This window comes from Dipodomys ordii, unplaced genomic scaffold (genome assembly GCF_000151885.1).
Source record: "Dipodomys ordii isolate 6190 unplaced genomic scaffold, Dord_2.0 Scaffold3, whole genome shotgun sequence".
Lineage (NCBI taxonomy): Eukaryota > Metazoa > Chordata > Mammalia > Rodentia > Heteromyidae > Dipodomys > Dipodomys ordii.
In genome coordinates this window covers 2,009,749-2,026,056 of record NW_012267219.1, presented here as the reverse complement: position 1 = coordinate 2,026,056, position 16,308 = coordinate 2,009,749, and the positions used below count along the sequence as shown (strand labels likewise).

General features: G+C 46.6%; 1 protein-coding gene across 3 annotated transcripts; it reads left to right on the top strand.

The window, feature by feature from the left end:
- The first annotated feature begins 609 nt into the window (after positions 1–609).
- On the top strand, positions 610–14,342 carry Naca (nascent polypeptide-associated complex alpha subunit). 3 transcript variants are annotated; one of them, XM_013022195.1, is made up of 8 exons: positions 610–705; positions 1,396–1,467; positions 11,661–11,746; positions 12,046–12,123; positions 12,604–12,750; positions 13,055–13,183; positions 13,796–13,918; positions 14,209–14,342. In XM_013022195.1, the coding sequence occupies exons 2-8, from the start codon at positions 1,398–1,400 to the stop codon at positions 14,221–14,223; spliced, it is 648 nt and encodes a 215-aa protein (XP_012877649.1). In that variant the 5' UTR covers positions 610–705; positions 1,396–1,397; the 3' UTR covers positions 14,224–14,342. The 3 variants fall into 3 exon arrangements, with proteins under 3 accessions (XP_012877649.1, XP_012877657.1, XP_012877664.1); XM_013022203.1 differs by having other exon boundaries at positions 703–792; XM_013022210.1 differs by lacking the exon at positions 610–705 and adding an exon at positions 765–783.
- The last annotated feature ends 1,966 nt before the right edge of the window (positions 14,343–16,308 follow it).

Sequence of the window (16,308 nt, the reverse complement as noted above, 5' to 3'; positions counted from 1 at the left end):
GGGCTTCTACTTTCTAATGATGTGAATACAATCTGTGATATTTGCTTTTGTTGTTGGTTGTGGGGCTTGAAGCTCAGGGCTTGGGAGCTGCCCCCAGCCTCTCTGTGCTCAAGGCTAGCGCTCTGCCACCACACCACCACTTCTGGTTTTGGAGTGGTTAACTGGAGATGAGTCTCGCAGGGACTTTTCTGCTGCGACTGGCTTCGAACCGCGATCCTCAGAATTACAGGCATGAGCCACTGACAATTTTTTATTATTGTTTTTCTTAGACATACATGGTCTCCCAATATGGCACAAGCTGGTGATCCTCTTACCCCAGCCTCATGAGAGCTGGAAATACAGGTGTGCACCACCACACCAGCTGCATTCACTTAATGTCTTCCTGAATTAGTAGCAGCGACATGGATACTAAACCGCCGCGGCCACTGCGGGCGGAGCTTGAGCCTCCCAAGGGAAGGGAAGGGCGGCCAAGGCCGGCACGTCCGCTGAAGAATTGTTAGCCTTATTTAGACCTGGTCCCCGCCCCCACGCCGACAACAACCTGACGGGTGCCCCGTTAAAGAAAGTGTCTGGCCGCCGCGCTCGACCCGGAAGCAGATCAAGGTCCCGCCTCCTCCGCTCCGGCTTCCTTCTGCGGCACAGGCGTGGGTCACGCTCTCGCCAGTTCTCTCTCTACCGCCATCTTGGCTCCGCGTCCTTCGCGCAGTAAGTGCCGTCTGCGCCGCCACTCTATCCGCTGCCATCTGCCTTCCTCGAAGGCTGGGTCGCCCGGAAGACTTAAGAGTTAGGAAGGTTTGGAGGCTTTGGGAAGGGCTACCGTGTTTCTACTTGTCTCTGGGCCTCTGGGCAAAATGGGGGTCTGCGGTTGAGAAGTAGGACATGAGGGCCGCGGGCGGGCTGGAGTCGCGTTGAGCCTACGGTTGGGGCCCGCTTCCGAGTCGCGGCAGGTAGGCCACGGGGGATCACAACATTAGAACACCCCCAACGCCGGTCCCATTGTGACTTAAGCAACCTCCTGGCTCTTGGAAGTGGTCCAGACAGGGTTCGGGGGCGTTAGGAGGGAGGAGGGCTCAAAGTGGGGTCTTCTACGTCAGGAGCATTCCCATACCCCCTCGGGGTCGAGAACGCAGTGGTGATTTCTGGTTTTGTGGGTCAGTAATTGGAATGCAGCGAGACCTGGACACTGCCACCGCGGGGTGAAGCAGCTTGGTTGAGAGGTGATCCGCTTGGTAGAAGTCTGAGTCAGTATAGACAGAGATGCCTTATTCCTAGGTTGTCCCCCAGATCTTTGGGATTTGTTTTCCTAACCTTTCACAGAAATCTTAATACTTGGCTCTTGGTGGGACAGATTGAATCCATGCCAGTCAATTTAGGCCTCCTTTTTATTCCCTTCAGAAATGCCCGGTGAAGCCACAGAAACCGTCCCTGCTACAGAGCAGGAGTTGCCACAGCCCCAGGCTGAGACAGGTAGGTGTCACAGGCGCGGCCCCCTCTCCCCCGCCCCCCATAGCTCATAATGTCTTTTGGTGGGTAAAAAGAGGAATTACGTACCTGCTTTGTAGAGTTTGCCATCATTAAAGTATTAATGATTGGGTTTGTTGCTTTACCAGAGCAAGAAAGACCACAAAGTTGACTGCTGTGTTGCAAGAACTTGAGGGGGGTGGAATAAAAATAAAGACAAGTTGCAGCCTGCTTTGTGCATTATGTCAACTGACTCAATTAGTTCTGTGGACCCTCCACCTCCAGAAAAACTGAGGGGAGAGACTTGGAGAGTCTTACCTATTGGGACTTGATGATACATAGGCAGGCCAAGAACTGAGCTTTTGGGAAGTTCAGCCAGCAAGTTGCATCAAGGTTTTAGATAGCAGGGCTTGGCATTGCGCCTTCATCACATGTCTGGGTGAGCTGGATGTGGTGATAAATGTGTCCTACTGAGCCCCAGAGTCCTGCTAGGTCAGTAAACTGAGATATTTCTAGTGTACTGGAATGGTGTCTAAACCATTGTATGGAGCCCAAGATTGAAATGAGGCTTTTCTTTGGTGTTTTTTAAAGTAATGGGTGTAGAATTCTGTGAAAGCAAGTTTTGTATTCTTGTTGAAGCATGTCTCGATAGGGAAGAGCAGTAGTAGGAAAGAAATGTGAAATGGCAGTGTTGCTAAATCGGTTGTAGAGAGCTGAGTGAAGAGTGTCCCTAAGACTTGTTGGTTCTGTTATTTTTTTATGACAGATTTATATGTATGTGTTCCACCTGCCACTCTAGGACAACTGTCTCCTTTTGAAGTTAAAATTAAGTTGTTTATAGATAAAAGCATTAAGGTTCTCCCTCCCCACCTGTCTGACTTTAGCAGCTGAAGGGATTAATACAGCTGCTAGGAAAGAAAGGAGACCTCAGGGCTGCTTAATGAGCAATGTGAAGATTGTCTCATTGAACTTAATTTTAGAAGTGTTGGAAAGTAGGTGAATTTAGCAATTTCTGGTTCCCAGCTGTAAAACTCTTCACAAGCATTGTATGTTAATGCTGTTAAACATTCCTTATTAGTCCTAAGCTTGTGCAGAAGGCTTATATTAAGGGAGTGACTGTAACTATAATTAGTGTTGTTCTAATGAATGAAAAAGCTGGCTCAGGGAATCAGTTACAGTGTCAACACTAGTGATTTGGACTTCATCCCATCTTTAGGTCCACTAAGAAGACAACGTCCCATGTTTTAAGTTCTGGTTAATATGTTTGAAAGTATTTGCACTGTGATTATGTCTTCAGCTTACCAGTTCTTCAGGAAAAACTAGTTCAGTCACCTTTCTTTCCTATAGTCTCATTCTATATAAGAGCCTCAGAATTAGCTGGTTCAGTGAATTGTGGATTTGGGTGCCATGAGCTTTACCTTTTCTTTTAAACCTACCTTCAGTATTTGTCAGTTGAATCTAATATTACCTTTTGAATGGTATTTTTTCCCCTCCATCAGAAAACCTTTTTTTGTTTTAATATAGTATCCAATATTGGTCTGTTTTGCTAGAATGAAATACCCAGATTAAGGGGTAGGAATCTGGAATGTTCTCTTACTCTTAGTTCTCTCCACTTCCAAAATAGAACTACAGGGTGGTTTAATAAATTGGGTTAGAATTTCATAATGCAGTTCCCACTCTTATGACTAAGCGCCCTCTCTGGAGATCTAAATCATTTTGGATTGATGTCTGAAGAGCTAACATTCCTGAGGAAGGGAAAATGGAGTCCAACCCATTTGTGGTTAGGTGTTTTTTTCTTTCTGGTTTTGTTAAGTAAACTGAGGCTTATAGAGGGTGACGGTTTTTAACATTGAGTATGAAGTTCTGAGTTTTCCAGAGTATTAAAAACCTGCTTTTTCTCATTTAGCTCTGACTCCCCATCTGTTCAGTCTGCCTTCCTTGTTCGGTTTTCACTGTTTTGTTTTATGGACCTTGGGTATACAGGGTAGCACAGCTGTTCTAGTGGTAATTCTATTGCTGTGAGAAAAGACTTGGGAATGGAGAGTCCATTTTAATCTCTTCCCTCTCGGCTCAGGAGAGGGCACAACTGGAAGAGGGCAGAAAGCATGTTCCCAATCTACTCCTGGTTCTGTGCTCTTTAGTTAGAGATAGTCTAAGACTTTACCTATCTTCAGGTAACTAAATTTGGTAGAACTTGGGCAGTGGGAACTAGAGGGGAGTGGAGCTAGAACAGTATATTTGGCACTTGACCAATGAAGTATGTTTGGGAAAAGTTGGTGTTGTCTGTCACCTTCCTTTGTCTAATCCTGTGTGGTGACCTTCATTCTCAGATTTAAACTACATTGTTTCCTGTGAGGCATGTTAAACCAATTGGGCTGTACAACTCACCTTTTTTCCCCCCTCCCTTTATCTCCTTTTTTGCTTTTTCCCTCCAGCTGTGCTTCCTATGTCTTCAGCCTTGAATGTCACTGCTGCCTTAGGGCAGCATGGGCCTCCCCTTTCCTCTCCTTGTTCCCTGCCCTCCCAACAATGTCCTGTAGCAACTGCTAACCATCCTTCCCTGGTCCCTTCACCCACTGTTGCCTCAACTGCTTTTGAAGTTTCTTTTCCCCACCCATCCTCTGGAATGACTATGGAAACTGCCCCTGACACCCCAACTTTCCTGCCACACCTAATAGGGCCTCCCATCTCTCCAGCTGCATTAGCTCTGGCCTCTCCAATGATAGGTCCAGCTCTGAAAGGTGCCCATTCTCCTTCAGCTCCCTTGTCTCTGGTTGCATTGGCTCCTCACTCCATTCAGAAGAGTTCAGTTTTCCCACCTAATCCTGTTAGCTCACTCCCACCAGCTACTCTAACTATGTCAGGGTCGGTGACACCCCTGTCGGCTCCCATTGCTCCCTCAGAACCAAAAACCTCCCCTACTCAAGATCTCTCTCAGATAATCCCTAATCCAAAAGGTACAACTCCAGATTCTCCAGGTATAGTTAGTACCATTCCTTCCCACCTTGTAACACCCTTGGCCTCGGTTCAGTCTGGAATGACCTCCTGTGCTAAGACACTACCCATCAGTCCCCCAGTCATCACTTCTCATGTTCAAAATGTCCCTATTTCCTCAGGTCTGACCCCACAAAGCATGTTAAGCCTCAGTCTAAAGGGGCCTGTTGGTGTACCTGCTCAAAAGACTATAGCTCCCAACATCCCCCCAGCTTCTCCCACTTCTCTGGGCTCTCCTATGGCTGTATATCAGAGTCCTTTGGGTTCCCCTATCCAGTTTTCAGATCAAAGAGGTACCAATACTCTGTCAGATCATATAGTGAATACCATTTCTGCAGATAATTCTTCCCAGGGAGCCTCTTATCTATCTCAGAAGTGTGTGATTTCTCCCCTTCCTTCCAGAAAGGAGCTGGTTGCTGATGCTATGATTCCTCTTCCAGTGGGTGTGCCAGCTTCTGCTGTTGTAGCTCAGTCTGTCGACAAAGACCACTCTTCTACCACTAGTATAGCGTCTTACAACCCTTCTGAATCCCTAGATAAAGCTTCTTTATTATCCCCTACAGCCTCTCTCATTCTCAAAGGCTCTGCTAATACCTCACATCTTCAGCCTTTGATGACCCAGATTCCTGCTTCTTCAGGAACAGGCTTGAAAGAAGCTTCTGTCAGAACCACCCCAGTTGTGACTAACACTTCAATGATTTCTGTGTCACCTGCTACCTTTGAGATAGCTACTTGTGTGTCCCCTGCAGATTCATCAGGTATCATAAGTAGTAAAAAACCAACTTCTTCTGCCAACTTGGTTATACAACCAGAGGCTCGTAATGAGCTTCCTACTCAGGTAGCATCTACTCAGGGTGTACCATTCTCTCCTCTGCCAGCTTCTGAAGACTTCAAAACCTGCCCTGCTTCAGTATTGGCAAACATAGGAGTCCCCATTTCTCCAGCCCAGGCAGGACTTCCTGACAGGAAAGATCATACTCTACTACCTTTAGCTCTGACATCCCCTAAAATTTCTCCCTCTCTTGAAAGTACATCATCTCTGGAGAAAACACCTGAAACCACTCCAGCAATGAAAGGTCTTACAGGGCCTCTCCCTGTGACCAAGCCAGCGGATTCTACTGCTGCTTGTCTGGGTGTTAACTCCCCAATCTCTATAAGCAAGACTAATCCTTATACTAGCCCAGATCCTGCTAGCCTGCTTCTCAAAAGTTCTATCACTGCTCCAACTGAGGCTACCTTTACTTTGGAAGGTTTTGATCCTGCAAGAACTACCAAAGGTCCCTCTACTTCTGCAACTACAGTTCTAGAAGAACTCTCTTTAGCTCCTAAAAAATACACAGCTAAGGGTACTTCAATTGGTACTACTTTACCTTTGGTTCCTCCAGCCTCTGAAAGTTGCCCTATAGCTCCAGGTATGGCTTTAGCTCCCCAAAATGCTACCATGTCACTGACCTCTGAAATTCCCAAGTCTGTTGTTCACTTTCCCACTCCTTCCCCAGTTGAGATTTCTCCTACAGGGGCAAAGAAAGTTGATGGTTCTCGTATAGCTTTGGCACCTTTGGCTTCCTCTCCAGAAGGGCACCCTGATAACTCTGTTGCTTCTGTTACTGAATCTTTCAAAGAAACTCTGACATACCTAGGTGACTCTTCATCTCCTGTAAAGACTAATGTGTCCCCTCAGGCTAAAATACTGCCATCCAATAAGCATTCTACTGTTCCTGCTGGGAATCTCTCATCTCTTTCTCCAGTTGAGGCTTCCTTCCTTCCAGAGGCCAATCTTTCTTCTCCAGGCTCTAAAGACTCACTAAACAAACATTCTTCCACTCCTCCATCCCTAGGAGCAACCCCATTGTCCAAAGAAATGCCCACTCCTTCAACCTTGCTTCCTCTCTCTTTCAAAGAGGTACCAGGTACACTTAACTCTAAAGAGCCCCTGAATCCCCCAGCTATTACTCCTCCCTCCCCCAAAAAGGTGGCAGCAGCTCCATCCCCCAAAGGAGCCACTATTTCCCCAACGAAGATTCCTCCCTTCCCCCAAAACACACCAGCAACTGTGGCCCCTACTTCTACAGCTGAAACTCCCACCTCCAAAGGAGTCCCCGCTGCCCCATCTGAGATTCCTCCTTGCCCCCAAAAGACCCCAGATACACTAAATCACAAAAAGGACTCAACTGCTGCAGCCCTTAAAGAGGCTCAAAAAACCCCATGTACTAAAAAGACCCTGGCAACTAAGGCCCCCAGAGATACTCCAGAAACTGTACTACTTCCCAAAGAGGCCTCAGAAACCCCATCTCCCAAGAAGGCCCCATCCACTACAGCCCCCAAAGAGGCTCCAGAAATCCCATCCCCCCAGAAGGGCCCAGCTATTGTAGCCCCCAAAGAGGCTCCAGAAACCTCACCCCCAAAAAAGGCATCAGCTACTGCAGCCCCCAAAGAGGCCCCAGAAACCCCACCTCTGAAAAAGGCTCCTGCTACTGCAGCCCCCAAAGAGGCCCCAGAAACCCCACCCCCAAAAAAGACACTAGCTACTGCAGTCCCAAAAGAGGCCCCAGAAACCCCACCCCAAAAGAAGGCACCAGCTATTGCAGCCCCCAAAGAGGCCCCAGAAACCTCACCCCCAAAAAAGACACCATCTACTGCAGCCCCCAAAGAGGCCCCAGAAACCTCACCCCCAAAAAAGACACCAGCTACTGCAGCCCCCAAAGAAGCCCCAGAAACCTCACCCCCAAAAAAGACACCAGCTACTGCAGCCCCCAAAGAGGCCCCAGAAACCCCACCCCAAAAGAAGGCACCAGCTACTGCAGCCCCCAAAGAGGCCCCAGAAACCCCACCCCAAAAGAAGGCACCAGCTACTGCAGTCCCCAAAGAGGCTCCAGAAGCCTCATCCAAAAAAAAGGCCCCAGCTACAACAGTCCCCAAAGAGGTCCCAGAAACCTTACCCCCAAAAAAGACACCATCTACTGTAGCCCCCAAAGAAGCCCCAGAAACCCCACCCCCAAAAAAGATACCAGCTACTGTAGCCCCCAAAGAGGCCCCAGAAACCCCACCCCAAAAGAAGGCACCAGCTACTGCAGTCCCCAAAGAGGCCCCAGAAGCCTCATCCAAAAAAAAGGCCCCAGCTACAACAGTCCCCAAAGAGGTCCCAGAAACCTTACCCCCAAAAAAGACACCAGCTACTGTAGCCCCCAAAGAGGCCCCAGAAACCTCACCCCCAAAAAAGATACCAGCTACTGTAGCCCCCAAAGAGGCCCCAGAAACCCTTCCCACAAAAAAGGCACCAACTACTGTAGTCCCCAAAAATATCCCAGAAACCTCACCCCCAAAAAAGACACCAGCTACTGTAGTTCCCAAAGAGGTCCCAGAAACCCCACCCCAAAAGAAGGCACCAGCTACTGCGGCCCCCAAAGAGGCCCCAGAAACCTCATCCAAAAAAAAGGCCCCAGCTACAACAGTCCCCAAAGAGGTCCCAGAAACCCCACCCCAAAAGAAGGCACCAGCTACTGCGGCCCCCAAAGAGGCCCCAGAAATCCCACCTCAGAAAAAGGCCAAAGTAACATCCCCCAAAGGGGCTCCAGAAGTCCCACCCCAAAAAAAGGTCCCAGCCACAACTCCTAAAGAGACCCCAGAAATCCCACTCCCAAATAAGGCTTCAGCTACCACAACCCCCAAAGAGGCCCCAGAAACTCTCCCCTCTAAGAGGGCCCCAGCTACTACAGCCCCCAAAGAGACCCCAGAAACCTCACTCTCAAAGAATGACCCAGCTACTATAGCCTCCAAGGAGGCATCAGAAACTTTACCCTCTAAAAAGACCACAACCACCAAAGAGGCCCCAGGAACTCCACCCCAAAAAAAGACACCAGCCACTGCAGCCCCTAAAGAGACCCCAGAAATCTCATCCTCCAAAAAGGCCCCAAAAGCTTTGTCGCCCAAAAAGGCTCCTGCTGCTGCAGCTCCCAAAGAGGCCCCACAAACCCCACCCCCTAAAAAAGCTCCAGCTGCAGCCTCCAAAGAGGCCACAGAAACTCCACTCCCCAAAAAAGCTCCAGCCACTGCAGCTCCCAAAGAAGCCACAGAAACCCCATCCTCCAAAAAGGCCCCAAAATCTCTGTCTCCTAAAAAGGCTCCTGCCACTGAAGCTTCCAGAGAAACCATACTCCAAAAAAGTGCCCTAGCCATTGTAGCCCCCAAAGAAGCCCCAGAAACCTCACCTCTCAAAAAGACCCCACCTCAAAAGGTTCCAGCCACTGCAGCTCCTTTAGGTTCCCCAGAAAATGTATCCCCCAAAAAGGCCCCGGCAACTTTGACTCCCAAAGAAGCCCCAGAAACGCCATCTCCCAAAAAGGTTCCTGCCACTGCAGCCCCCAAAGAAGGCTCAGAAACTCCATCGCTCAAAAAGACCCCACCCTCTAAAAGGCCCCCAGCCACTGCAGCCACCAAAGAGCTCCTAGAAACACCGTCTCCCAAAAAGATTCCAACCACTGTGGTTCCAAAAGACACTCAAAAAAACACACCGCAAATAAAGGCCCCTGCCACTGCAGCTCCCAAAGAAACAAAAGCCTTACCCTCTAAAAAGGCTCCAGCCACTGCAGCCCCCAAAATGGAGACAGAAACCTCATCCCCAAAAAAGGTATCAGAAATGTCATCCTCTAAAAAGACCACAACCCCCAAAGAGGCTCCAGAAATCCTACCTCCTAAAAAGGTTTCAGCCACTGCAGTCCCCAAAAAGGCAGAAGAAATCCCACCCCCTAAAAAGGCCCCAGCAGCTTCAGCTTCCAAACAGGACTCAGGAACCCCCTCCCCCAAAAAAGTCCTAGCTACTGCAGTCCCCGAAGAAGTCCCAGAAGTTTCAACTCCCAAAAAGGCCTCCATTTCCTCACCTGAGATTCCTCCCTACCCACAAAAGGCCTCAGCCACCCCATCCACCAAAGGGGTCCCCATTGAGATGTCCCCCCAAAATGCCCCAGCAACTGCAGTCCCCAAAGAGATCAACAGTGGCCCAATTATTACTCCTTCCCAACAAAAGGCCAGAGCAACTGCAGCCCCCCAAGAAACTACAGCAGCATCTCTCAGAGGCACTCCTACTGCCCCAGTTGTGACTCTTCCCTCCCCCAAAGAGGCTCCAGCAACCCCATCTCCCAAAGGTACCCCCACTGTCCCAGCTGGGACTCCTTCCCCCAAAGAGGTCCCAGAAGCTTCAACCTCCAAAGTAGTTCCCACTCCATTAGTCATCACTCCTTCCTCTCCGAAAACTCTCCCAGCTGAGACTGCCTCCCCTCACAAAGAGGCTGCATCCTCAGAGTCCTCCATTCTCTCAGCCATTGCTCCTCCCTTACCCAAAGGTTCCCCTATTCCCCCACTGTCGGTCACTTGTACCATGGGTACCAGTGCCCCTCAGACATTCGAAGGGCTTCTAACAAAGAAAGGTCCTACGTCTCTCAAAGGAGGAGTACCTGTTGGCCCAGCTCGGGAAAGTACACCAAACATCACTGCTCCTGCTCAGAAAGGCCCAGGAGGAGCCAAGAATTCTACATCTCCTAAGTGCTCAGATCCCCCAGCTAAGAATGAGACTAAAGAATCCCTTTCTACAGTGGCTCCAGTCTCTCAAGTGACCATCCCAGTGCAGAAAGACACTTCGAAGACTGCAAAAACCCACCCTATATGTCCTGCAAAAGGCAAAGATTCTTTGCATTCTCCAAAGGGACCCTTGTCTGCTAGTTCTAAGACATCTACCCTTCCAGCAGCAGTTGCCCCTAAGAATGTCCTTCCTAAAGCAGAGTCAACAGCTGTCTCTCCAGGACCCACTCCACAAGTCCCTCTGTCTCTCGCTCCTTCCCCAGTTCCCCCTCTGCTTCCTAAACAGCCATTTCTTCCATCCTCACCTGGACTGGTGCTGGAATTGCCCTCTAAGCCCCCAACCCCTGCTGATGAGGATGAGCTGCCGCCTCTGATTCCCCCGGAACCAGTCTCTGGGGGAGTGCCTTTCCAGCCGATCCTCGTCAACATGCCCACCCCCAAACCTGCTGGGATCCCTGTCCCAACCCCCTCTGCCAAGCAGCCTGTTTTGAAGAACAACAAGGGTATTTGCCTTGGTTTGCCGTGTGCATGGTGTGTCGCCCACACCCCTCTTGGGGGCTACCCACCAGTACTAACCTTAGGATGCGCCCCTTTGTCCAGTTTATATATCTGCTTGAGTTTGCACATAGTACATAGAATAATAGTTCAAAAGCTCTAGGAATATGAAACTAAATCTTGGTTTTCATCATCTCAGATAGTATTTTGTGTCTTCTGTAATATCCAGACTAACCTGGATCTATCCTTTTTACCTAAATGATCTGACTTGAAAGCCAAGATCTACCAAATCTTTAAATTTGCTCTAATCCTTATCACTAACTTAATCTTATCCCTGGGCCTGGGATTTACTAAAATATTGGGACATCTGTAGCTATACTTATATTTCTTTTTACTTAAACATAGTAATCACCAGTTGCCCAGGGATTCCCTTTCCTTAAAAATGTAGAGGTCTGTTTTTCTCCCTGAAAATGGTGCCAGTGTATGCTTTATGCCCCTCCCCTTCCCCAGTAGTATCTGTTGATGCTTGGCCTTCCAATTGTGAGACAAATTATGTTTGGAAGAAATTGTGGGAGTCACTAGTGGAGAAACTGACTATTTGAACTGGACATAATTGAGAATTTTCAGTGATGATGTGATTCAATTGCTAGTATGACTATGAAAGAAGGCCAGAGTGTGTATACAACTGCTTCTGACCTCTGACCCAGTTTAAAAGATGAGGAAAAACTGCCACTGCCTGTTTTCCCTCTGTACTGTGATATTAATTTGTAGAGGTACCTTTTGGCCAGAACTTTACTGGGATGGTTTATGCTATAGAGTAAAATTTGGAATTAAAAGAGGGCTTGGTATGTGTGCCAAGAAATGAAGACGGGGGGGGGGGGGGCAGGGAAAAGCAGTTACATACATAAGCTGTTTGGCTAAGTCTCAAGATTGTCCCTCATTTCTGAGGGTAGGTCTTTAATGCTGGTTTATAAGTTGGAGATTGTCAAGCTGGCTTCATATAAGCCATTTCGTTTACGTTAACTTTGTAAGGCCTAGCAGAAATCAGTGTGCTCTACTTTAGGCAGACCAGGGTGAGATTAAATTCCTCCTAAAAACCTCTGCTATAAAAATAGTGAAAATTCTTGTCATTTTAGGGTCTGGAACAGAATCTGACAGTGATGAATCAGTACCAGAGCTCGAGGAACAAGACTCCACACAAGCAGCCACACAACAAGCCCAAGTAGGTATCTCTTACTCTTAGTAATTGCATCAAAGAAATGTTAGAAATACCAGATATGGTCATGCAGGTCTATATTCCAGCACCTCAGGAGTCTGAAGTAGGAGGATTTTAAGTTCAAGGCCAGCATGGGCTCCATAGCAAAGACTGTGTGTCTCAAAAGGAAGAACTAGAGAGCCAAGGTTGGCCAGATAGAGCTTTTGTGTTTGAAATTTGGAACCTTTATGAAGGAAAACCATATGGAAGATTGTGGTGTCCAGATGTTAGGTGTCATTTAACTTAAAGCTCTTCTATCTTCTTAGCTGGCAGCAGCAGCAGAAATTGATGAAGAACCAGTCAGTAAAGCAAAACAGAGTCGGAGTGAAAAGAAGGCACGAAAGGTAAGATAAATTACAAAGAAACTGGATGTTGGTGGCTCATGTCTGTTATGCTAACTTCTCAGGAGGCTAAGATCTTAAGATCTCCAGAGAGGGCTGGGAAGGTGGCTCAGTGGTAGTGTGCTTGCCTTGCATGCATGAGGCCTTGGGTTCGATTCCTCAGCACCACATAAGCAGGGGGGGAAAGCTGGAAGTGGTGCTATGGCTCAAGTGGTAGCACGCTAGCCTTGATCTGAAGAGCTGAGGGACAGCGCCCAGGCCCAGAGTTCAGGCCCCCTGACTGGACCAAAAAAAAAAAAAAACAACAAAAAGACAAAAATAGAACTGTGGTTTCAAGCACCAGCCTTGAGCCAAAAAAAAAAAAAAAAGATTCTGATGAAGCAATTTTAGAGTAGAAGGTCTATATTAGAAATATTGAGTTATTAACTTTCCTTGCTTTCTAAAGCTTCCTTCTAAAATTAAAAATGATGTTCTATTTCGTAGGCTATGTCCAAACTGGGTCTTCGGCAAGTAACAGGAGTTACTAGAGTCACTATCCGGAAATCAAAGAATATTCTCTTTGTCATCACAAAACCAGATGTCTACAAGAGCCCAGCTTCAGATACCTACATAGTTTTTGGGGAAGCCAAGGTAAAAGACTAACACTTAAGTGTTGGTCCAAACCAACCCTATTTGACATTATCTTGAAAAAGGGCTATTCTATGCACTGTTGATATTTAGCAGCTTCATTTACAAAAAATCTCCAGATATTACCAAATATCCCTTGGGGGATGAAATCATCCTTGTTTCTATAGTGAAACTCTGAATGAGGGCGTTTTACAGGTACATTGCAAGATACCTAAAATGAATTTTGAGTGATTTTTGAAAGGTACACATTTCCTTTTAATGTATTGAAAACTGATCTACTCACATGAATGTATTCTTTTCCCTGTAGATTGAAGACTTATCTCAGCAAGCACAGTTAGCAGCTGCTGAGAAATTCAAAGTTCAAGGTGAAGCTGTCTCAAACATTCAAGAAAACACACAGACTCCAACTGTACAAGAGGAAAGTGAAGAAGAAGAGGTATACTAGGAACTTTTAAAACCTTTCTGTATAGCAAAATGTTTTAGTTCAAAGTTGGTGGCTCATGCCTAAAATTCTGTGTACACCGAGATATGAAAATTGTGGTTCAGGGCTAGGAAGTTGGCTCAGTGGTAGAGCACTTGCCTTGCATGCATGAGGCCCTGGGTTCCATTCCTCAGCACCACATAAGCAGGGGGGAAAAAAAGCCGGAAGTGGCGCTATGGCTCAAGTGGTAGAGAGCTAGCCTTGAGCTGAAAGAGCTGAGGGACAGCAGCCAGGCCCAGAGTTCAGGCCCCACGACCGGACCAAAAAAAAAAAAGAAAATTGTGGTTCAAAGCAGCCTGGTCAGGAAAGTCCATGAGACTCTTGGCTCTGATGAACTACCAAAAAGCCAGAGGTGGAAGTATGAGCTCAAGTGGTAGAGCCCCAGTCTGGAGCGGAAAAGCCAAGCTTAGAGAGGCCCTGAGTTCAACCCTCAGTACTTACACGAAAAAATTTTTAAGCTCTCCCAGAATTATATGGTTTTGGTTTATTTGAACTACATTTAAAAGATGTCTTCCAAGAACTACTTTAGTTGTTCTTACCTTTTATTAAGATTTTTCTCTCTTTTAGGTTGATGAAACAGGTGTGGAAGTTAAGGACATAGAATTGGTCATGTCACAAGCAAATGTGTCAAGAGCAAAGGCAGTCCGAGCCCTGAAGAATAATAGTAATGATATTGTAAATGCTATAATGGTAAGTTTTTGTTTACTGTCTGAGCCCAAATATCCTAAAACTGTATGTATCCTGAGGTAGCATTTAACATTGGATCTTCTTGTCTCTGCCTTCAAGTATTAGGATTACAAGCATGCACCAACACAGTTTATTATGCCTAAATAGCTTCTGCCTTGGCTAATAATGACTTTTCTCTGTATGATAGAGCCTAAATTAAAAGCCTCTTTCCAAAGCCTACTTTTAGTAGCCTTAGGTTTTAATGACCAGAATTTGCACTTCGTCTTTAACTACTTCTGTTTTTTCTTTTACAGGAATTAACAATGTAACCATATGAAAACAAGGACCCTTTTTTTGTGTGTCTGTGTTTCAAGAGGGTAACTGAAGCTTGGTTTGAAATTTGTACTGTTTCTATCATTAATAAAGTTATGGCTTCTTGTTGGATGAACTTGGTGTTTGATCTGTTCCCAAAAAGTACAGTCAATGAAAAGCTATCTCATGAAAGGGAGATTTTTGGCCATAGTACAAATGTTAGGCATGATTTATGGAGTTAAAACTTTCAAGGACTTTTCTTGCCTCCGCTGGAAAAGTCCCTCAGATCTCAAGACTCCTGAGAAGCTAGGATTATAGGCATGAGCCACTAGCACTCAGCTCAAATAGATATATAAAAGCAAGTTAAGCTGGGCATTGGTGGCTCACTCCTGTGATCCTAGCTACTCAGGAGGCTGAGATCTGAGGATCTCAGTTCAAAGCCAGCCCAGGCAGGAAAGTCTGTGAGACTCTTATCTATAATAAACCACTAGAAAACCGGAAGTGGAGCTGTGGCTCAAGCATTAGATTGCTCGCCTTGAGCTGAAGAACGCAAGAACAGCACCCAAGCCCAGAGTTCAAGCCCCATGACCAACAAAAAAAAAGGAATAATAAGTAGAAAGAATATATTCAGCTGGGCACAGTGATTCAATCCTGCTTATTAGCATATGCAAAGATCTGGGCTTAATCCCCAGCTCTGAAAATAAAATCCTTGGTATCATCCTAAACTACTCCCACTACTCTTAGCCATTATCTATCAATTTTATTTCTAAATTTTATTGGGGCTGGGAAGGTGGCTCAGTGGTAGAGTGCTTGCCTTGCATGCATGAGGCCCTAGGTTCAATTCCTCAGCACCACATTAGCAGAAAAAGCTGAAAGTGGCACTATGGATCAAGTGGTAGAGTGTTAGCCTTAGGCTGAAGAGCTGAGGGACAGTGCCCAGGCTGAGTTCAAGCCCCATGACAGACACACACACAATATATATATATATATTGGGCTACCCTATTTCTCTATGCTTACCTCTATAGGAAGATTGACATGAATAATCATTTCTTGTTTGAAACAATATTAAGGTGAAATAAAGAGACAAAGCAAAGGTGGGGGGAGCAGGAAGTATGAATAATAGGCAGTGGTCTGAGGTTGGTCTGACAGCCTTGTCAGAAGAAAGCCTTTGGTGCCTTTGGAGAGGTTGATTTCACCACTTGTTACAACTTTATCCCTTTATCCTCCAGGAGTCCTAGGTCAACTAGTCCATGGAAGCCTTTGATTCCTGGAGAGGTTGATTTTACCACTTGATCCAAGTTTATCCCTTTGTCCTCCTGGAGTCTTAGGTCACCTACCTAGAGTCCATTCTTAATTCTAGTTGGTTTTGTCTCAAAACATTGTCCAGGCTGTTTTGCTACAGTTACTTTAGCAGATCTAAATCAATCCACCAAAATGTGGGGTATTCCATCATGCATTTTAGTGACCAGGTGCTTGTGGCTCACATGTAATTCTAACTACTCAGGCTGAGATCTGAGAAAGTTCAAAGCCAACCTTGGCAGGCAAATCCTCCAAACTCTTATCTCCAATTAGCCAGAAAAAGCCAGAAATGGGGCTGTGGCTCAAATGGTAGAGCACCAGCGAGGATCAAAAAAACCTGAGTGGCAGCTGTATTTAAGCACCAATACCAAGAAGCAAGTATTTCATTGATGTCTTTTTTTTTTGGGGGGGGGGGGTAGTCCTAGAGCTTGAACTCAGGGTACTGTCCCTTATCCTATCAGGCTCCTTGGGTATCTGATTCTCCAGCATATCAAGCTTGGGGCCTTCTTAGTAGCCCTATCAACCAATCCCTAGCCTTCAAGATCCTGTTTCCTGGACTTCACTAGACAAGTTATCCTTGACTTTTTTGAGGAACATTGGATTCTACCACAACATCTGGATACCAAAACGTTTCTCAATCTATAGGGGCCTGTGCCTGCAGATATTGCAGGGCCAGAGGCCCCCACAGTGAATCCATTAAGTCCTCACACGATATTTTCTGCCTGGTGAACGTACCATTTCACCAAGCCATTGGATAGGGACACTTGCCATTTTCATTGTGCAGGCACCTAAATATACCTACT